At 36.8% G+C, this 24,457-nt stretch overlaps 1 protein-coding gene across 2 annotated transcripts in view; it reads right to left on the reverse strand.

Moving 5' to 3' along the window:
- TOX3 (TOX high mobility group box family member 3) overlaps positions 1-24,457 on the reverse strand; it is a 110,803-nt gene that overhangs the window by 15,071 nt on the left and 71,275 nt on the right. The window contains exons 2-3 of one of the 2 annotated variants that reach the window (XM_019012873.4): positions 16,983-17,048; positions 12,437-12,688 (exon numbers count right to left, since the gene is read on the reverse strand). In XM_019012873.4, the coding sequence (XP_018868418.1) occupies positions 12,437-12,688; positions 16,983-17,048 (318 nt within the window). Of the gene's footprint in view, positions 1-12,436; positions 12,692-16,982; positions 17,049-24,457 lie in introns of both variants that reach the window. The other variant, XM_004057642.5, reaches the window with a different exon arrangement.

Consider the following 24,457-nt stretch of genomic DNA (forward strand, 5'->3'; position numbering starts at 1 on the left):
TGTTTTTCAAATGACTTACTTTAAGACATGTCATTTGGAGTGAGTCTGTGATTTTGCTGAAACCAAATTCTCTTGACTCACAGTGACCCAGAATATAATTTTATACACAAGCCTATGAATTCTTAACTGTTCCTTTTTTGAGTCCTTCCGATAAGGCTTATTTTTGCTCTTTAAAGAAGCGGAATGAATTGTAAATAACTAAATTGGAGCATTTGGTTTCTTCATATTAAATATATAAATGCCACTCAATGAGAAGATCTATCAAAGAAAACTAGTTGAATAAATTATAGTCTACCCATACGTCAAAGTGTTATGAAGCTTTTAAAAATAATGAATTAGATTTATGTGCATTGACCTAGGGCAGAGTTTCTCAATTTCAGCTCTCTTGACATTTTGGACCAGATAATTTTTATTGTAGGGGCTTGTCCTGCATATTGAGGGGGCTTGTCCTGCATATTGTAGGTACTCAGATGCATCCCCAGCCTCTTCCCACTAGATGCTAACAACGTCCCTCCCCGTACCAGTCATGACAATGAAAAATGTCTCCAGACTTTGCCCCAGGTGGGGCAAAACCACTCCCAGTTGAGAACCACTAACCTACCCAAGATACAGTACATAAAAGGCAAGTTAAAAAATAACTATACAGGACAGCCTTGTTTTCTTTGGGAAAAAAAAAAAGTGTATCCTAACATTAACAATGGTTACATTATAAGGGGTGGAATGGGAGGGGCAAGGAAGGGAGAGTTTCAACTTTTTCTACATACATGTGTATGCCGTTTTAATAAGCTGTGACCACAATACAAACGTAAACATTGTTCAATTCCCACCTATGAGTGAGAACACGCGGTGTTTGGTTTTTTGTCCTTGTGATAGTTTGCTGAGAACAATGGTTTCCAGTTTTATCCATGTACCTATAAAGGACATGAACTCTTCATTTTTTATGGCTGCATAGTATTCCATGGTGTATATGTGCCACATTTTCTTAATCCAGTCTATCGTTGTTGGACATTTGGGTTGGTTCCAAGTCTTTGCTATTGTTGTGGGGTGGGGGGAGTGGGGAGGGATAGCATTAGGAGATATACCTAATGCTAAATGACGAGTTAATGGGTGCAGCACACCAACATGGCACGTGTATACATATGTAACAAACCTGCACATTGTGCACATGTACCCTAAAACTTAAAGTATAATAATAATTTAAAAAAAGAAATGGAAAAAAAAGTAAACAAAAACTAAAACACTTTAATCAGCAAAAAAAAAAAAGGAAGATAATGCAAGTGGTTAAAAGAGTCTGTCAACAAGTGTTAGAATATTAAATACATACATTTCCCATTTCTTAATAATTTCCGAATAATTACTGTGAAATCCTGGAGGAAAGTGTCACAAGCATCAGAACACCACACTCCCTTATATCACCGGCAATGTTCTCCTTCGTTGTTCCTACAATATTACGTTCTACTTGCAGGTGTCTTTCTACAGATTGTGTGGATTTTATGTTATCTGTTCATCCTAATTATCTTTTTTTATTGTAATTCTACCACATTTGCTCATTTCTCCTAGAAAATCTGAGCTATCTATTCAGTCTTCCATGTTCTCTTGAAGTGTAACTACTGCTCACTGACATAACTTCCACCCCCACACTACTGGTAATTACGCCATCTAGCTTATTCTAAATTTTCGTCTTCATATATGTCTTTCAGAATGCTTTTTTTTTTTTTTTTAGATGGAGTCTCGCTCTGTTGCCCAGGCTGGAGTGCAGTGGTGCCATCTCAGCTCACTGCAACCTCCACCTCCCAGGTTCAGGTGATTCTCCTTCCTTAGCCTCCTGAGTAGCTGAAATTACAGGCACGCACCACCATACCCAGCTAATTTTTGTATTTTTAGTAGAGACGGGGTTTCACCATGTTGGTCAGGCTTGTCTCGAACTCCTGACCTCAAGTGATCTGCCAGCCTCGGCCTCCCAAAGTGCTGGGATTACAGGCATGAGGCACCGTGCCCGGCCCAGAATGCTTTTTAAAAATCTTTCCATCTTATTTAAATCTAGATGTTTTAAAGTATCTACAGGCAAATTCTAGGGCAGATTTAAATGAAGTATTTTAATTCTGACTGTATAATACTAAATTAGTTAACTGGTATGGTCATGAAATGTGATCATCTGATTTATGCAGTTTTCTCATTAGCAGAGAGTTACTTTGCTCTCTTTGCTCCAATGCCTGTGAAAATTTGCACATATAGGTGCTCGATTGACTCACCCCACACCTAGAGCATTTTTCAGATGGCTTTCATGGCCAAACACAAGCATGTCTCCTTGGCTTTGTCAGCCCTTCCTGAATTCCATCTGCAATTTATGCCTTTATTATGGATCTTGTTGCTGGGGAGCTCCTGTTGATAGACAGCCAAGGTTCACTGTACTAAAAAGGAAGTTTTACTGTGTGTTTATTACTATGCGCCAGCATTTGTGCTAAGCTTAATATGCACTTTCTAATTTAATCCCCTAGATTGCTTTCTGCATTAGATACTAGTACTATACTCATTCTTAGACAGATAAGAATGATTCCCCAGGCCCCCAAGCTAGCTAGTGAATGCTTGATAGAAAACCTGGGCCCTAGAGAGCCATGGTATCTTCACGGTAGAGGCATGTCCCGGCAGAGAGAGATGAATAAGACTCTGGGATCTCCACTGCCATCATCCCCCTTTAACAAAATCAACTCCATTTCCATTTGTTTTATAAATTGAGGTTCCTCATAATATTTCATTACAAAAAAAAAAAAAAAGATTCTTTTGCAGTGTGACAGTATGGAAACCACTCCTGAAGAGTGCTGGTGGTGGGGCCAAGGCCTTGCCAAAACTTAGAGTCATCCACATAGTCTTCAGATCCAAAAAGATGCCATCTCCCACTGGACAAGATACCAAGGGCCTCTAGAATATTTTTAAAGTAACCTCTGACCCACATAATTGATGCATCAAAATGTGCTACCACTCACCACGGTTCACAGTTATCCCATAATCACTTCCTATGAGTGAAGATTATAGTGTAAGACGATTAATGGCTAAAGTGTCTCTTTGGAAATTCAAGCTCCTTTAGGGCCACCAATTATTAACAACTGCCTTGGGGAACTTGAGGATCCTCAACAGCTCCAATCATTTTCCATAAAAGTAACCTTTAAAAGATGTTACCCTTGATCTTAGGACTACCACATAAAAAGAGAAAGATGTCAGCTCAGTATAAAAGTATTTACTGAGCCCCTACTATGTATCAGGCCAGAGAAGGCAATATATCAAACCTTATATCTTTGAGAACCAGGAAATTACCATGTGATTATTTTACACATTAAACAAAATCCTGAATGGATGAACAAATTTACTACAACATAATGTAGGCCAGAATAATTTTTATATACTCCCACCAAAATTGCTCACAATTTTTCCCAGTAGTAATGACACAATAAGGAAATGTATAACTATGAATATAGCCCAGAGAAATTTAATGTGCTTTTGTTAATATTACTTCTTACTTACAAAAATTAAGTCCTGAAAGATTTACCAGTGATCATTTAAAGGCAAAGCAGCTATTGGGTTCTAAGAGATTGCCCACTATCATAACCAACAATAAGAGCTGAATGCTGGTAGCTTTTTCAACTCCTTTCACAATTACATTTTATATGTAATGTTCCTTTATATAGTTTCCTAAATTTTTCAGTATTTGGGAAAAACTCATTCTCTCTGCCTTGTCTCGTTTTGTCTTCTAATTGGCGATATTAGATAAGAGTTTCTCAACCTGAGTGGTACTGACATTTGGGTCTGGATGATCCTTTGTTGGGGGAGGGGCATTCTGTACGTTATAGAATATTTAGCAGCATCTCTGGCCTCTACCCACTAGATACCAGTAGCCGCCCTTTCTCTACCGGGCTGTGACAACCAAAATGTATACAGACATTAGCAAATGTCAAAATCCCCTTCATTTGCAAATTACTGTATTAGACAAATGTCATAAAAATCATCTCCTTGGGGGAGGCAGGTAGTGAATGTTCAAAGCTTACGTTCTTTTCCTAAAAATAGAAAGCATCCACATAAACAAGATTCCAACTGTGATAAATATTGGGAAGAAAATAAATAGGTTATACAAAAAAGAGTTACTGGGGAAGGATGGCTACATTTGATTGGGTCAATAGGAAAGGCCTCTCAAAAAAGACAGTATTTGAGCTGATGCTGAAGGATGAGGAGAAGCCAACTGTGAAGTGAAGGGAAAAGCATGTCTCATGCAGAGGGAACAGCATGTGCAAGGTCTGAAGTGGGAGAGATCTTGACATGCTTGAGAAATGAAAAGGTGGACAGGAAAGCTGCGTGCAGGGTAGGCAAGGTAAAGGGTGAAATGCAATAGGCTTGGAGAGACTGGCCTCATTGTGTAAGGTGGGGAAATCATGGGATGCTTCCCCGAAGAGGTGACCTACTATGCTGAGGTATAAAGGGAAGTAGAAGCTAACCAAGCCAGGGCATCCCAGACAGAGATGAACATGTACCCAAACCTGGGGCATGGGCAAACATACTGCCGATAAGGAAATGACAGTCCAGTGTGACTGGGCCAGGAAGAGCACAGCTGGCTATGAGGCTGGAACGGCAAGTCATGGCCATAAAGTGACAAGGTTTATTGTCTGGGTTAGGAAGTCTGGATTATATTCACAGTGTAGAAGGCTGCCATTGAAAGTTTAAAGCATGGTATATATCTAGTGGGACTATTCATTGCAATAAATATTAACTGACCATACCTCATGGACAACCAACCCATCTAAATCAATTGCGGACATTTCTATTTAGTTTAAATATAAACGTACAGCCTGCCACCTCAATCTGTGTTTCGAAGAATACCCAAAGATTAATATTTGCAGTCACAGGAGGTCACTCAGAATGGGTGGGCCATGGATCTCATAAAATGCTCTCACTAATAGGAGGGGCACTGCCTTCTATCTATTGGCCTATATGATTCATGCCTGTGGTGTTCAACAAAGCCTTCTGGTTTCTGTATGCCTTGGTGGGGGTAGGGGAGTGCCTGGCGGAGGCTCGCCTCTCTCTCCACCTGATGAAAGAGGCTCTTTGTCTTTTTTAAACAGGAAAAATCCAATGAATGGATATTTTGGGTAGCAATCCCTCATTTTCTTAAATTGCCTGAAACCCAGTCTATTATTGAACATTAATCATTTGAGTGAACAGTTAAAATCTGAATAATGTTATATTAATAAGGAAACTTTAGATCACTAGCATAAATGAAAAATTAAAATCACTCATGGCCAATGGAATGCCAAATAAACACCAGGAAAAGAAAACAATACTGTTATAGTCAGTGTGGATACTGGGGCCTGCCTAAGTCTCTGGGCCTGAGTTCTGCTTTCTTTAACTTAAGAAGGCAAAAGAAAGGTGTGAAAGACTTAATTAGCCCCAAACTGAGTCTTTCTCCTGGACTTAATCAAGATTAAAAGAGAATTGAAAGGTGAAAAACTTCCTTACTGTGTAAGTCACTATGTTATAATATCATGTTTGTACTTCATATGAAGATATGTCTTAGGGTAGCAGGATATGAGAAGAGAATGGATAAAACTTGCTCTAATTTCCTTAAATGAGAAAACTCTACATATTTAAATCCTTTTCACTCATTTTTTCAGGCCTGGAGCAGTGCTACATTTATCTTTGTGCTGCACAATTAGTAGTCCATAGCTATACATACTATGGTCTTGCTTTGTTTTGTTTCTTTTTGCAAATCTAAGATATAAGCTTCCACCCTGACATTTTATTGTAAATATTATACATTATTATTCTATATTATCTGTTTATACTTATTACAATGGCACTTACACTTGGGTTGATTTCATCATTAAAATTTTTTTAAATTCTGATATGCAAATGTGTTTAATGCATCTTCTATGTATACTTACACATAAATATTCTCCATAACGATCCAATATTAGGTTTTCAAAATAGAGCATAACATCCAATTAAGAAGCAACTAACCCAAATATATTAGAGTGTGACTACATATATTTTCACTGTGCCAGTTTTTAATCAATATTTCTTGAGAAATGAAGTAATTAAACAATTATCAGCAATAAAAATTACTCTGTATTCATAAATATCAGAGTTAACTGCAAATAGGAAAGGCAGGCCAGTAATTTTATGTTCAATTATTTAGTTATGTCTTATAGCAATGTTAAAATTTTATTTCCAAATTAACAACGATCAAATAGTTATGCATAGCTACTACTTTTGTAACTCCAATGGACCCTGACACAGTCATGCCAAATGCATACCAATGATAATTACAGACCTGCATACCACCACCTTTATACTCATCAAAATATCTGCACTGAAATAGATCATTTTTACTTAATAGCTACTCTCAGGGTTGTAATCAGACATACCTACCCATGAAAGTTTTGTAAAAAACAGTGTTCCCTAAAGTTAATTAATAGTTTCTTGGCAAAATAAAATTTTCGAGAGTTTATTATGAACACTTAATGGTAGTTTACTCACGTACCCTGCAACTGCCTTTGTTTTACCAAAGGGACAACTCCACACTGATTTTATTCAGTCCTAAATTAAAATTTTAAAGAGCAATTCCATTTTTTATAGCTGTTGATACTTCAAGCCCCCTCCCCTCCATTTTAACTTAACAGTCTAAGTATGCTCTTAATAACAAGTAAATGTTCTTTCAATGCCCTTTTATTCATTTATGTATTGAACAAATGAAATATGTATTGAAAGCCAAGTATATTCCAGGCCCAGGGATGACACCAAACAGACCCAAGGAGCACTTGCCTTCCTGGAGCTTCTATTCTGGTAGGGAGGAGACAGATGGGAAGCAAGCAAAGGAAACCATTGCAAAGGACGACAAGGGCTGTGAATAAAAGGAACAGGGGTAATGGCATACAGAGTAACTCTCACCTCTCCAAAAAATATTTGAGCCATCGTGTCAGTCTTATGTGGGAATCTAAGTGCTGTAAAAGGGTGTCTTTGCTGTCTCTGAACCATCACTAAGTACTACGATACTTAACTGTAGATGATCTATGTTAAAAAGAAGATACAGGGAAATAAACCACAGCCAGCCTTCTCATAACACTTTCCTTTAAATGTTATAAACTAAACAATAATCATGTATCACACTGCACAAGGTCTAATTAGGTTTAGTAGAAGTTTGGAACACAGTCCTACTTTGACAGATGACCCTCAGGTTACCTCAGCCCTAAAGACAATTCCTATCTGTTCAGAGTCAGTAGTATGTACAGGCCAAGAATAAAGAATATTTATTTTAAGCTTAGTGTGGTACAAGGCTCTACAAAGAAGGCAGCTTGTAAAAGTGTCTGTGGCCTGGGTATTTTTGGCAGACAATTATCAAGGTATAGTAACAGCTACATTAAAGTTGGTTTTTGACAATAAGCTTCTTTCAGGCAGCTTTCAGATTGAATCTCTGTAATTCATTGAGGGGACACTGGTAGTCAAAAAAAAAAAAGAAACACAAAACAATTTCACAAACAGTATAATCAATCTCTAATGATTAAAAACAGGCCAGGTGCAGTGGCTCATGCCTCTAATCACAGCACTTTGGGAGGCCAAGACAGGAGAACAGCTGGAAGCCAGGAATTCAAGACCAGCCTGGGCAACTGACAGCAAGGCCCTGTCTCTATAAAAATTTTAAAAACTAGCTGGACATGGTGGCACACACCTGTAGTCCCAGATACTCGAGAAGCTGAGGATCGCTTGAGCACGGGAGTTCGAGACTGCAGTGAGCTATGATCATACCACTGTACCTCAGCCTGAGTGACAGAGTAAGATCCTCTCTCTAAAAAATATGTAAAATTAAAAAAAAACAACAAACAATATACAGCACTTAGTAGGTGCTCAGTAAATATTCATTGAAGGTTAATATATGGCTTCAGTTTTATAATTTAGAGTTCACGCAGATAGGTCTTATTCCATTCAATGTGTATTTTTGCCTAGGTAAGTTGTGACTTTTATATTGTTAATTTATAATAAAATAGTTTTTGACCGTAACTTGACCAAAATTATTCAATCTGTATGATAAATGTGTAAGCATTCAATTTGTATGAGAAATTGCTTGTCCCCCCATGGCTAAATAGTCATCATCCTGTGAACTTTAGCTCCCCAGCCTCTATTGACAATGGCAATGAATGCGTTCATAACAATAATAAAGGCTTGTTTTAATAGAACGTTCCATGCATTAAACACATTAATGACTCATGAAATAACGGCTTTATCTGTAACACATTAAGCAACGTTGCTAAAAACAACGTATTAATTGAAAGTCTTCTATTTCTCTTAACGTAAGTTTTTTAAGTATAAAAATGGCATGAAAGTCATTTTCTTAAAAATAAATATAATAATTCAACTTCAAAATTAGAGCCATGCCAAGTATAATAATAAAAAAAACATCTAAAATAAGCCTGGTAATTTTAGATGTAATATTTTGATAAATTGCCATTTTTCTATCAAAAATGATATCTGTCTGGATTATGACTTAAGAGTCTTATGAATATTTATAAAGCTCATAATTTTCTTCTCTGCATAAGTGTCTCCTATAGGACCTTTTCTTCTCTTTTTCTCTTCCCTTTAACTGGTACGAATACTACCATACTCAAATACTTTCCTTACTTCCATCTTTTTCAATTTTCTAATACTCCGTTTGATATTGCTAGAGCACCACTATAGCATTTTCTATAAATATGTGTGATCACAATTAAATCCAAGGTAATATCAAACAGAAAATGTCAGTCCTCTAAACATGGAACTATAATATATGAAGAAAAGTATGTGAATTATCAGTGTGTTTTATAAATTCTCTTTTGGGGGGCATACAAAATATCAGACCAGAGACAATTATTTTACTGTCTGTTTCTTAGATATCAAAGAGAATTTTGAAATTCATCAAAGCTAACCTTCTGTTATGTACAACAGGCTAAGCTGAAAAGAATGTTAACAAGTTCAATTTTCATTCAATCAGCACTACTGCTCTCTGAAATGTTTCATTGCAGGAAAGAAATAAAAATAATCTATATGGTAATTATGAGGATGAATCCCCCAGTAACTTTCAGCTACATGAAAGGTCAGTTCTATTCAAGATATTTTATCAGTCCCCTGCACATACTCCTGTCCTGTCATTTTAAATCTGAACAGCATTTTATTTTCCCATTTACAGCTACCTGCAGAATTAAGTACTTAAGCCAAATAAGAAAAAAAAAAAAGAAATGTTGAATGCTGGCAAAGGCTATAATAGCATAGAGATAAATCGTTCATCTGCTCTCTCTCAAGCCTCTAGGGCTGCAGATTTTTCTTCTCCTGGTGCACTGTGGGTATTCAAAACTTGTTCAACATGATTTCATTTCATTTCAGGCACTGCCTGAGAAAACTAAATTACAGAATCAATCATACAGAAGGTCAGAGTGAGACTTCATTACAAGTATTGCATGCTTGCATGAATATCTTTCATTTATGACTGACCCAATATGTCACAATAGCTGTCTAGTAAAAATAATCCACTTTCTGAAATTGATGTACTACTGATGTCAATGCTACTCAGCAGGCTGGGCAGATTATAGAGAGGTGTTAAAAAAAAAAACACACAACCCTTTGGAACTCACATTGTAGATTTTTAGAATTGCAATCTTTTGTGGATTAAAACAATTTCCTCTGATCATCTGAACTGACAATAACATTTAGAGGTAACAAATTTTTAACCAAAATATACTGTTGATTTTGACTTGCCAACCACATCCTGTTTTAAAATACACGTATTCACGACAAGCAAATCAAGGTTGTTCTTTGAAGTCACAAATGCATCGACATTCAATTTTTCAGCAATTCGCTTTTGAATACTGGGGCATTATTTGCATATTTTGAAATGTGAATGCTAATCACTGGACTCTTTTTAATCCCCCTTTTTTGTTCCTGCCTTCTGTTTTTAAATATAATGGCATAAATTTAACGAAGATAAACATGTTGTGCTTGTTGCCAACAATAATGCAGCTAATCAGTAATGTGACAAACTGTCACTGTTTCTAAAGGAAAACCGATGAAGCTCTGAAGAAAAGCTGGTTCAATACAACATCAACAAGCTGGCTTTTCTTCTTATATGATAGTCTTAATTCACCATAGCAATCCTTAACAGACAGCCATATTCATTTGGATAATAAAACTTCTTACTTGCATAAGGTATGAAATATCCAACACACACTGGGAAGCTGAATGCATGACGTATAAAGTATTATTTATTATTTTTCTGGTGACTTTCCTAAGGGAAATCTCTGAGGAGGCTTCTGTGGAGTGTTATGATGTAGCCAGCCAACTCAGTACCCGGAGAGAGATATAGAAGAACCCTGACATAACCAATTTTTAACCATGCCTCTGGCGATTCTGAATTCAAGTTTATAGGTGAACATGTCAGGTAGTACATAGAACAAAGCCAACGACACATTGTATTCATCATAATTCTGTCCTAGTACATTTTATTTTTTTCCAACATTTGTGATTTAAAATCCCATGACATTTCTTCAAGGTGAAATTCTACTAGAATTTTCAACAAGATTAGTTTGTTTCAAGCCAAAATAAATATCACTCAGGTTCAGCAAAACTTCAAAAAGGCACCAATAAATGTGATGAGGTCCATGTAAATACCATGACAACAGCCTGCACTTAGCTAAAGTACCTATACTTTTAAAAATCAATGAAATAATTCAACTGCTTTAGTGATTAGCCATACATTACAAAAGAAGCATTAAAAATTGAGTCCTCTTTCCCAACGCCAGTCCGTGAAAGCATTGTTCTTTAAGTGTATGTGAATATCATAATTATTTTATGATTCCATCTTTAGTTCTTTCCAATATAGTAAATTCAATTGACCATGAAATGAAATTTCATAGTCAAAATGCCTCCTTTACGCTTTTTTATGGCAGCAATAACAGTTTTATAGCTTTAAGGCAAGGTAATTCATCAGATGTTTAATTTAAAGGCAGATTCTTATATTATTAATAAATATTTACCAATTTAAGAAAGTACACATTTTAACATACATTTAACTATTTCTGCAACTTAAGTGAGCCTCGCTGAGCATCTATGAATGATGGTGAACGCTGGCAAACTCCCTTGGTGACTAAACACACCCATTTTATTTTTATCCTTTCTAAGCAAAACATTGCAAGCCTGGCTGTAGAGAAACAGAGAATAGAACCCTCCATTCCAGTGTCAAAGGTACAAAAACATAAGAAAGTCCCCAGGAAACAATTATTTGTGATGTCTAGTAACGTTTATGAATACTTAATGACTATTTCCCGACTGTTCACTGAATTCTTTTCTGACCAAAAAAAAAAAAAGTAAAAAATAAAAACCCCGATGTTCAGCTCAAACACAAAAGATCACAGGCAAAGAAAATTATGTTGCTGCAATCCTATTTGGGAAAGCAATCTTATATTTCAGAGAGCACTTTGAATCTCTGCACCACTAATCCACTACATATTTTGCAATCATATGTTGTTATCTGGGGAATTAACAATGAAGCCAATAAACATCACTGGCATGGTCCTAATGTGCAGAGAAATATGTAAACAAGCAAGAGGATTTGTTTTTTGTTATACCAACACATCTGTTTCATTTTATCAGGGTTTTTTTAAAAAAAAGCTCTATATTAATCTTGTTTTAAAAATGTCTACTTAGTACCTCACCTAGCTAGACACAAATGCATTATATGCTGTGATGGAAAAAAAAGAAAAATCCCAGCAGAAGAGTTTAAAATACTTAAGCAGATTTACTCTAGTGATTGCTGACTATAATTGCACACTAAGAAAAATAGAACCAAAATTATTGCATTAGTTATCTTGGCTCTCTGGAGTGCCTTAATCGATGTTTATGACAATAAATAACACAATTAGGTGTATTTCACATAATCGGTTGTTCTATATTTTTCTCTGCTGGTTATAAGCAATTATACTTTTTCCCTTTTTTGGTATCTCAGTTTGGTATTTCATTTGCAGTAAGAGTAAATCGTGTATCATAAGCATTATAATACTAAAAACTCAAAAGACTTAGGCACCTGATAAGGACTTCCATTTCTAAAATCTTGCCTGGGCAAACTTTCAACTCAAGCACACCTTTGTGTTAAGCCAACAGCAAGGGAAGATTGGCTACTTCCAAACTAATGAATTAGACTTTAAAAAAAAATCATTTTAAATCAGCAGACTCTTTTTGGATCATCCTCTTTTTGGTTACTGTCAACCAACCCAATACCCCTTTGTTCAATACCAGTACCTGCATGTAAATAGCACTAGGATCAATCCACTAGGAACAGGCAAGAGCACGTTTCAGAACATGGACTCTCAGATCTTTACTATGATTTGTGCAAATGATAAAAAATAATTTAAGTAATAAATGTGGTGCCTACCATATGCAACCCACTGCTATGAAGCACGCCATCTTGTTCCACGAGATTTCTTGAGATTGTAATGGAAGGGAGGTCCAGGCTCTGAGGGGGAAACTGGGGTGTGAATTCACTTCCCTGGGAAGGCAATGGATCGCTGAGGGCTTGAAAGGGTAGCAGTACATCCGGTATGCCTAGGGCAGGGTCTGACTCTGGAGGAGGCGTGATTGGTGGAATTTCGAATTCCTCGTCCCCAAGGCTTGGTGTGTGGAATGTCTGCTAAAAGGAAACAAAATACAGGTATCTTCATATTCTGTTCCTATATCTTATTCCTCCGGGGAGGGAAAGAGAAAGACATTGCATGAAAACACTGCATACGTATCTAGGCCAAATATTTATTTCTCAAATGAAAATATCTTAAACACAGATTTCCATATATAAAGTTTTGCTGATCATTCTGATTAAAGATTTAAGTCTCATTATCATATGGTTTTAATGGAGTATCAGTATTAACAGTTTTTTAATGCCTACTTAATTAGCAACATCTGTCTTTGTTGTTAGTTGGAGCATATAACAAATTGCTACTTTATTGATATGTTAGTGAAACAGCTCAAACCGCTGACACTATCCACATGCTTTATAAAATGCTGATGATTTTGTGGCATGCACACACACACACACATATTAATCCAGAAGTGAACATTACATATATTTACTTTCTGCCACAACATATAAAACAAGTAATATTAAATTTGTGGTTTGCTTTTTTAATTTCCTCATTGGTATATTCCCAAGTGCAATGACTACTTCTATGGAAATTGTTACTGTGTGTAATACAATGTTTTATATAAGGATTATCATAGTTCATATTAAAAGATGCCAGCGCTTTTATTTAAACTACAAAGAGGGTTATTTTCTTTTACAAGAACATTTTAATATGTATTTATCTGAACATTTTCTACCAGTCTTCTACTTTTTAAAGATGATCTAGAGAGCATAGAGCTATATTGATATAGAAATACTAACTAGATTTGATGCTGTTCGCTTACTTAGACAAGTATTATATCTCAAGACCTAAGTAAGTCTTAATGCATTCTTTTTTTTTTTTTTTTTTTTTTTTTTTTTGAGACAGAGTCTCGCTCTTTCTCCCAGGCTGGAGGGCAGTGGTGCCATCTCGGCTCACCGCAAGCTCCGCCTCCTGGATTCACGCCATTCTCCTGCCTCAGCCTCTCGAGTAGCTGGGACTACAGGCGCCCGCCACCATACACGGCTAATTCTTGAATTTTTTAGTAGAGACGGGGTTTCACCGTGTTAGGCAGGATGGTCTCGATCTCCTGACCTTGTGATCCACCCACCTCGGCCTCCCAAAGTGCTGGGATTACAGGAGTGAGCCACCGTGCCCAGCCAATACTGAGATTCTTAAAGGCAGTGTTTTAAAATAGGGCCTCGTGATATAAATCAGTGTTGCTCCACCCAACCACACTAACCATTTTTGGGGGGATTTTTTTGGCGAGAGGTTCTGGGGGAGTGGCAAGGTCTAGGTTTTTTTTTGTTTCTTTTTTTTTTTTTTTTTGGTCAGGTGGAGGGTTTGGGGGACTACTCATATTTTTTATTCCTAGCTCAGAGAGTCAAACTTATAGTTCATTTATTATTAATAGTATTTGAAAGAATGAACTGGTGCAAGATAATTTGAGTCTGCTATTATCAGTTAAGAGGACTAATTAAGTGCTGAAAATCATCATTCTTCAAGCTATCAATCATGATATAATGTAATGACCACTTGAGGGAAAAGAAAAACTCAAGAAAAAAAAGCAACAAAAAACATTTCTTACATATAGAACCTGTCAAATGTTATTTGTATCTCACCAGAAAAAAAGAGGTCACGAGATATGGCAGTCTATGGTGGGACAACTGAACATCTTGAGGTTCTTAGCAGGCTCAATATATGCAAAACATCGTAGCAGAATAATACATTTGAATGCTAGACTAAAATATTGGATTTTCTGACACATGCATTTTAATAATGACCCCAAAAGCTGTCAGTTTCTAACTGTGGAACCCCTAGTTCCCAAACACAAAGGGATGAATTGGCCACAAACGTGGTTGGCTAATGAGCATAACCCTATGGTTGCATTTGCCGTTATTTTGGCACTAATATGGTCTAGTAACAGATGCAACTGTAATTTGTGACTCATTTGCTACCCCATTACTGCTTAATGAAATCTAACATATCACATTAACAATACGGATAAACACTCATTCTTGATATGTGGCATTTGGCTGTTTTCATTACCACTGTAATTAACACTTGAAATATTATTTCAATAAATATTTAAAGTACTTTAAAAATGGTCAGGGTAATCATGACACAGATAGAAAACATAAAGCAAATGTGTGAATTTCAAACTCAGAGTATCCTAGTCCCTGTAGTGTTATCTACAGGACAATATCCATGTGAAGGGAATTGGTTTCAGGCACAATTTAGACTTTACAGCATGCAAACCTAAAGACTTCCTGAATTAGTTTACACTCATTAAAATGTTAAAAAACCAAGTAAATTTACTTTTAATGCAGTGACTGGGAAATTAGGCACATGCTATAATGTAGCATTAACATTTACTTGGGCTTTATTTTTTGTTCAAGAAAAGATGTACAGAGAAATCATTACATAAGATTACTTCCAAAACTAACATAAAACATGTCTATGCTAAGCAGTCACAATTAGGAAGGTTTTTATTTTTGTTAAGGAACAGAGAGAGATGTCATATGCAATATGTCCCTATGGTATAATTTTTTTAACGACAAATTAATTTCAATTAAGCATATTACAATATCCTAACCTAATATAATAATCCACTGAAATAACCAAGAAAATGTTAAAATGTTAAACTACCTTTAAAGGCAGGTAATATATTAAAATTAAGCTTTCCTTAGAGAAAAAAAGGAATCCAAAATGCTGGATATCTGAGATTATAAAAAAATAACCACATATGGCATCAACAACAACAAAAACAACAAAAAGACACACTGACTTTGGTAACTGTGCCATCTGACCAATATCAGATTAATCATTTAGAGTTTACATGATTATTTTTTACAGATATTGACTTTTCAATGTTTACCTTGAACATGTTAAAGTAGTATGTACATGGTTAAATACCATCTGTACTGAAATGTTCAAAACATTTGTTCCTTTTGATAAAAATGCAAATCTGGAGAACTGTTGTATCAACATATAACAGCCAATGTCTGACACGGTGAATTATCACAGCTGGAATTAAATTGTCTCTGAACAGCTGCTGGCAGCAGAGCTTTCATCAATGTTTGATTCAAATGTAGGGAAAAAAAATCCTACAGAATGAAACATCATGTTGTCCTTACAGATGGGGTTTGTGTTCATTACCACAAACAACACAGCAGCCAGTGCCAAACAATATTCCCTTATCTAAACTGTCTTTTTAGTTAGAGAGATGATGGTCACCATAAAAATGATTAATCTAGGAATACCTTTAATTCTTGATTCCCCATTTATTCTAATAATTTCTCAAAGTTAATTTCTTTCATAACACTTGCCTCCCTTTACCAAGATCATTTATGAAGCCATTATTATTTTCATTCTCTGGGGTCAAGCTAGTTCAGTTTCCTGTATTTGAATGTATCTGGAAAATGAGGACTTTATATTACATGAACCACAAGAGGAAATGTTCCATTTGGGCCAATTTCACTTCTGTTTGTTCTTGTTCTAAAATCTTAAATCTCACACAGTCTACCATTTTTAGGAAACCACGTTTTATCTAATGAAGATTGAGGTTTTTCTGGAGGGCAGGCCAATGAGACCAATAATAGGAAATGCAGTAAAAACAGCAGCAAGAAGATGATGCTTGTTTCATCTGCACCCGTAAACTGAAGACAGACCCAGAGACAATGAGGTGCTGCATTTAGATTCCATCACCCAGTTTCCCCAGCTGTGACCAAGTCTTGGAGCATGCCAGCCACTCATTCATTCATTCTATAAATATTTATTGAGCACCTACTACTGCCAGGCACTGTACTGGGCTGTGGGGATCTAGCAACAAATTACAACACTCATTTCACATCACCCCAAGCCCCAGAAAACTATAATACTCTTCTGTCGCATAGTTTCCCAAACCATGACAACTTAATGACACTTAATTATCCCTAGATATATGTGAAGTTAAACTATTTTCCATTAAAAGTCACTTCTAGCCTGGTATCTAAAAAAATAACCACTTATCTGCTTAGATACCAACACTGTATATGTGTGTGTGTGTTTTAACATACATTCTTTTATATTTACTTTTTGTTTGCATTATTTTTTAATCAAAAGATTCGTATGAAGTTACTAACATTAGTAACAGTCTACAGACAAGTGATAAAAGACTTATCAGGTTTTCTTTTCCAATAAGCTTTTTTCATTTCTCCTCCAAAGTCGTTACCTTGTGCCACATAAGAGAGAGATAAATTTGATACTTTGTTTTTCCCTTCAAGCCTATTAAATTATCTCAATAACACGAAAAACAGGAACAAACACATTAAGACAGTCACCTACCTCACTGGCAGCGAAGAACGCATTGTTCGCCTCAGCCATATTCATATAGTTATTATTACTTCCAAACTGAAAGAAAACAGATTGTTTTATGTTAATATGCGGCATAATAAAGCATTCTGGCTGTGATTTGGAAAGAATGCTGGTGTTGCTTTTATTTAGCAAATTTAGAGAGTTTTATCAGCCCAAATGCAAAACATGACAAAGGTTTCAAGGCTACACTGTCAGCTGGTTCCCTCAGAAAATAAAGCACAGAGTTAAGCTAACTCAATAATTCTATAAAATAGTTTTGTTTCTCATCAAGACTAACTGTGAAGGGAAAGGATTACAAACATTAAGCCAACTGGTCACCAGTGTGTGTTGCTTATTGACCTGGCATTTGTGAGAGGTGAGAGGGAAAAGAGTTTCCAAGAAAATCACCTTGACACATTTTAAAAGCATGTAAGGATTTTATAGCTTAGTTTTCAAGAACAGATGTCACAAGTGTGGGTAGGTTAAAATGTGAATTAAAGGGAGTAAAATTCAATTCCCAGGACTCAAATTCTATTTTCTAGTGAATGGGGTGTGGCATGAATATAAATTGTAAGACTAAAGAATATTTTTAAAATCTCCAAACAGAGCTTAAAGCGATATCTATATCCATCAGAGTTGCTGAAAACAGTGATATTTAATCTCTCAATGTAACATTAAGTGCAAAGAGGTTTAAAAATAAGCGGGATCTCATGAACACAGCAATTTTTATTTCATTCGCTAACACAATGGGCCATTCATATCATCACAAATAAGACCGTATCAGCATTTCAGACTTAAGCTCTTTACTTCTAGGGACCTGTTATCAAAACGTAAAACTTGGATTTTGGCAGAAATGTATTTTCAGGTTCAAATGGTCTAAATCGGCACATTTTGTTGCTTTAAACATTCCATTATCAGTCTGGTAATATGGAAAGGCTCTGTGAGTATAATAATCTAGAGCTATATTATTTTCATGATTTTTAACTGGTAAAAGAATGTCCTTTTTATAAAGTGTATTATTTCCTTCCTTGAATGCATCAAATAAAACATACGTTTGGTCTCCAAAGGGTGAAATGTGTATATCTATTCTCTAATATAAATAAAGCTAGTAATTATTTAAAGATACAGTTTTCCCAAGGAGAGTGAGAGATGGATGGATGGAGATAAATGGGTAGGTACATAGATAAATACACAGATAAATATTGAGAATAAATAGAATATGGAGAGAGATGCATAGATATGGAAGACTCATATAATCCTCTTCCTCAATAAACTAACACTTATTTCTGGGGGGCTCTCAATCCCTGACTCTGAAGGACTTACACCCAGAAGCAGGATTGACATGCTACACTTGATCATGTCAGGGATCCAAGAACTAAGCAGGATTTATACAAAAGACTCTAATGGTTCCAGAGTATCCCACAACAGCCAACACACCGAAACGCACATACAATGAGTCATCCGACAAGCTCTCACTGAGCACTCAGCTTCATTTAGGTAAATATCTTTATAAGGATTTCTGAAAGATGAATTGGCGCTTAAGAAAGACCTTTATCTGGTTTCTCTGAAGGCATGTGATATCAGAAACATGTGCATGGCTGCACATGGGCACACACACACTCACACACATATTTTCCCTTGTTTTTCTACAATGTTAAATACATGCAAGAAAAAGTATTTTAAGTATTTTATTTTCTATCATGAAATTTTTGATGAATGAATGATGCTAGAGTTAAAATCTCAGGTCTCCATGCAAATGTTCCTTTTGGATATTTATGAGAACCTGGGCTCGAGATGAGTATTCCGTGCACCAGTCCTGGCACCCCAAACCGCCTAACAGCATATATCACAACCTCAATGTTATTTAAATGTAGGTTTTGCTGGGGAATTAGAAATCCATTTAAAGCAAACAGCTCATTATCACAGAGTATTTTTTTTAAGATTAAACTTACTTATTATCTAATAGCACCTAAAACAACAAAGAAAAATAAAATGGCTATTAAACTAAAGGCCTAAACAATTCAAAAAACAAATTAAGCTTAGAGTGAAATAAGAACTGGGTTAGAAATCCTCTTCTGAACAGTTAGTATGCGAATGTAATTACTGAAGAAACTACAGCTAATCAGCTGTGAATTGTATCCATTAATTAGTATTTGCCCTGGAGAAATGAGAAAAATCAGTAACAACGCTGGCACTGCAGTGCACACTGATGAGCAGAGCAGGCCACGCAGCGTTTAGTCAAGCAGGTGGCTCCAGTGGTCCAGGTAATTTGAAACGCTCTCACCTGAAGTACTGAGCTAGCATTACAAAGCACTCCTTGCATATCTTTTGTATCTATAGAAGGCCTTAATTAATGGCTTTTAATTTGGAAACACTTGCTGATCAGGCGGGAACAGTTATAAATCATTTCAAATAGAACTAAAGGCTTCTATTCTGTATTGGGTAAAACAGCCCCTCTACAAAGGGGGCTTTAAATATTGACTTGTTGCAGGCAATTGTCTTTCTCCTGCATAGGTACCTGGGACCCTAGTTCAGTGTGGCAAGGTAGTTAGATAATATACAGGACACCCAGTTAAATGTATTGAATAAACAGCAAATTTGCTTTAGTATAAGTATATCCCACGCACTATTTGGGGGTATACTTATATTAAAAGAACTATTCTTTATCTATCTGAGATTCAAATTTAATTGGGTGCTGTGTATTTTTATTTGGTAAATCTGGCTACCCTACCGTGGTGGTTAAACTAATCAGAATGAAAGGGTGGTATTTTCATTTGATTACCTTACCTAGTAATGCTAGCTTGATCTTATTTGTTTTACTTTAAAATGTGACCTATGAATCCTGCTTTAGTCATTTGGTGTAAGAACAGATCTGATTCTGAGAGAAAAAGTGCTCCTTTGGGGCAGGTCTCTAATATAATGACCTCAGAACAATTAACTTTAAGTGAATTGTGTACAATTAAATTTACTTTATGTTCTAAGAGGCAGTGACATCAGTAAACACATTATAGTACAAAACCCCATAGGTCCATGGGGAAGGGGCCTTAACTGTGTTCACTGACATCTCTCCCAGAACTAACAATGTCTGGAATATTATAAGCACTCTAGTATTTGTTGAAGGGAGAGAGGGAGAAAGGTTGATCACACATAAACTTCAATGCCTCCTAATCACCCATCCTATCTGGAGTCATTTTCACTTACTTTTTAAAAGATGATAGTAATAAGTATTTAGCCCAGTGACACCCTCTACATACGCTTTATTTCATTTAGTTTTCCAAACTGGGACTAATCATAATCTATTTTCCCAACACCCAGTAAGATAATTATCATCCCTATTTTATGGATCAGTAGACTGAGGCTTCTAGGGCTCAAGTAACTTGCCGAAGGTTATAGATTCAACCACGGAAGTCTAGCCTCCTCCCTACCTCATGATCTCTATCATTTACATTCCGGTATCTGCAAAAGCTTGAGTATTTCACTCAGTGATCAATTCAGTTTTACTTTTTTATCTATTTTACTCAAAGTTAGAATTTCCCAGAGGTATTCAAGTCTAGTAAAATGCTCCTCAAGAAATGGTTCCATGGTCCAGTAAGTTTGGGAAAGGCTGACTTCCCTTTGATGAGTCACGATGCTCGCTATAAAGTTAAAGGCTCTGAGAAGTCCCACAGTTCCTTCATCCAACAAATATTTATGTGCCTATTATGTACAAGGGGCTGTGCTAGGCACTGGAGGCAATATGATGGAAAAGATGACAAATTTTCTACTTGGATGAAGCTTACATTTTTCTTCAAGGGGGAGACAGGAAACAAACAAACAACAAGCTGTGGATCACTTTCTTCTGTTTCCCCTGCAATACCCTGTGAAAACACAGTTTGGGAAGGCTTGTTCTAAGCCCTTTATTGACAATATTATTTTATTTTCCCTGAATCTTTCTTAGGAAAGCTAATATCCTAATTTTACACCATGGTAAAATGTATTTGTTTTATTAATATGAATCAACTAAATAAGAATTTTTAATTATTCATTCTAAGTCACCTTAACTTGGTCTATTTCCAAACTTTCTAGATTATAACCCTCCACTGATGTTCCCTCAAAGATCCCCTACTCAACCATACATGGGGCCTTCTATGCAATTTCAAGAGTCAAAACAAAATATTCCAAATAAACTAAATGAATATCAGGTAAAGTAGTTAATTGTTCTAAAGGTCATATACAAACATTATTAAAGAAATCAGGCAATTCCAACTGTTTTAAAGACACATAAATGGTCACTGGGAATCAGGGGTATTTGGCATTTATGAGGCACACTGGTGGTAATAGGTCCTTTTCCGTGCTGATAGGCTCTAATAGATGTGATCCCCAAAGATAGAGTCCCCAAAGATACCATTATAAAGCAGAACTAAATTACTCTGCGTTGAACTTCTGTATCTTAATAATTTCAAAAAGAACATCTTCATTGTACTTGGAGGTAGATTTGCTTTTGCTGCTTGATGAGTAATTATAGCTTGGGCAAATACAATTTATGAAGGATGTCAATTAAAAAGGAGCACTGCAGGATTTTTTAGAAATTTATTAAGGACCATCGTGTTTGTGGCCTATTTGACCATTTGAAGTGCCAAAGTAAATTAATGTGGATTGTTAAGTCTAGCTAGTCCAGCAAAGGGGCCGGAAGAAAGTGGAACAGCCCAGACAAAAACCCATCTGTAATCACAAGACGAATACTTCAGCTTGATGCGTCCACACAACATCATTTTCACTGAAATTATTTTGACACCCATGTGAAGAATTGTATAGGCTTCTAATAAAGCAGCATTAACTACAGGGTCTCAAACAGCTAAATGGCACAAACTTAATCTTAAAAAAAAAAAAAAAAGATAATCCTTCGAATTCTCTTCTCTTTTTCCCCCATTAGATTTATTAGCAGACACCATCCAAATTGATGCCTCACTATGGACATCTGTCAAGTCACTTACACAAATGAACTGTGCCATGATGGATCAAGTGTGCCAAGCACGGTCACATGCTGGCAGAGGCAGGACTGCAAAGTCCACACGCACGTGAAGGCTCGGTTAACTACCCCCTGGAAGAGAACTTAGGAGAGATCATCAAGGTTCAACCACTTTCAGCATTAGTAATCTGTTTCAAGACACAAAGCCCAAAGGAGTGAAAACAAGCCAATATGGCGGATGATGATGAATACTGATGATTATCGTGGATGGGTCTGGAGCACCACATTAGGAAGCAAAGCATGACTTTGTGACTAAAGACCATCTACACCAAAGGTTGGAGGTTCAACAATACTTTAGAAACAAAACATTGCAAACAACAGGCTATGAGGTATAATATAGGAATCTATATATAATCATATAGAGTTATGTATACAAACAAGTATATATGCACACAATTCTGCTAATTATGTACATACAATTATATAGATTTACACACACATACATATAATCACACACACACACGTCCACATGCTAAAACTCCTAGATGAGGATCCCCTGAGCACCACACTCATACATCCAACGGTCTACAGCCCTTCCAACTGGATGTCAGTAAACATCTTAGACCTATGTCCAAAACTGAATTCCTCATCTTCTCCTCAAAGCCTGCTCCACGCACAGTCTTTGATGGGGAAATGACTCACTTTTGGTGACTCAAGCCAAATATCATTCTTAAATCCTCTCTCTCTGTCTCCCTTCCTTCATCCAATCATCAGGAGATTCTGTTGGCTTATCTTTCCAACTGTACCCAAAATGGACCATGTGTGCCTGCCTTTCAGGATCCACCCAGGCCCAAGCCATCCATTTCCTCCTGGACCTCTGCAACTACCTTCCCAGCAAGTCCCTCTGGTTCTACCATACTTCCCAACAGACTATCTTCAACACAGAGACAAAGAGGCCTTTTGAAAATCTAAGTTTAGCCTGGGCAACATAGTGAGACCCCATCTCTACTAAAAAAAAATTATAGGCATGTTGGCACACGCCTGTAGTTTCAGCTACACAGGAGGCTGAGATGGGAGGATTGCTTGAGCCCAGGAGTTTGAGGCTGCAATAAGCTATGACTCTGCCACTGCACTCTAGCCAGGGTGACAAAGTGAGACCCTGTCTCAAAAAAAAAAGAAGAAAGAGGAAAGAAAGAAAATGAAGGAAAGGAAGAAAGAAGGGAGGGAGAGAGGGACAGAGGAAAAGAAAGAGAAAGTAAGAGATGGAGGGAAGGAAGAAAAGAACTAAGGAAGGAGGGAAGGAAGGGAGGGAGGGAGTAAATCTAACTCAGACCATGTCACTCTTCTGCTCAAAACTCTCCAATGGCTTCCAATTCATTCAAGGGAGATGCCCAATCCTTACAATTGCCCCATTTCTTCTTACCTTTTGGCCATCGTCCTTCCCCTTTCTCACACTCCTCTAGCCTACTGGCTTCCTATTGTTCCTTCACCACCCCAGACATGTTCCCACCCCAGGGCCTTTGCACTGGCTGTTTCTTCTGTCTGGACTATTGTCCCTGTAAATGTTCCCAGGGTTCGTTCACTCCCTGCCTTTGGAGTCTTTTCCCAGATGTCACCTTCTCTCTGACTACCCTCCTCCACCTCCAACACTCTCTATCCCTCTTCCCCAAGTCTACTTTTTCCATGAATAGTTTTCAACATCCAACAACATCATTACTGCCTTTCTCCTCCCACTAGAATATAAATTCAATAAAGATAAGAATGTTTTGTCTGCCTTTTACACTGATGTCCCAGTAAGAAGAAGAGTGTTTGGTAAATAGTAGGTGTTCAATAGGCACAAATGAATTTCTGGGTGCAAAATAATGATATCAGAACTGCTGTCCAAGCCCATTCAGACACAGTACTTGAAATCCAAGTGAAAATAAGATGTCCAGCAGCCAACACCACTAGTCACTCCCCAAACTACATCTATGGGAAAAATATGGTAACATTAAGGCTTCTGTGTTATAATAAAAGTCCCATTTTGAACCCCAGAACTATCTACCTAGAAAAAGGCTTTATTCTAGAAAATGCACTAACCTTTTTATAGAGCCCTAGGTGGATGGGGGTTGGGTGCTAGGGATAGGTGCCTTCGGTGGCTGAGCACAAACTGCAATGAACAACACAGATTCTAGCCTGCAGGCAAAATGCCGAGAGAAGAGAGAACTAACAGCATAAAGTCAATGGGGGCAAGGATTCAAGTGTTAGATTTGACAGCTAATTTTTTTTCTAATTTAAAATTTCCTCTTCTAAAAAAACTGCTTTATATTATAGGTCAGGGTTTCTCCAAGTGTTGTGCTAAGGACTGCAGAACAACCAGATGGCTGTTAAAAATGCGCATTACCCGCTCCCCACTCTGGATTTACTGTAGCAGAATCTCTAGGCGGTGGGACCCTAATACATGTATTTTTAACCAGCTTTGAAGGAACTCCAAAGCACTCTAATATTTGAGAACGACTAGTCTAGTTCATTTTAGACT

Source organism: Gorilla gorilla, chromosome 18 (assembly GCF_029281585.2).
Source record: "Gorilla gorilla gorilla isolate KB3781 chromosome 18, NHGRI_mGorGor1-v2.1_pri, whole genome shotgun sequence".
Lineage (NCBI taxonomy): Eukaryota > Metazoa > Chordata > Mammalia > Primates > Hominidae > Gorilla > Gorilla gorilla.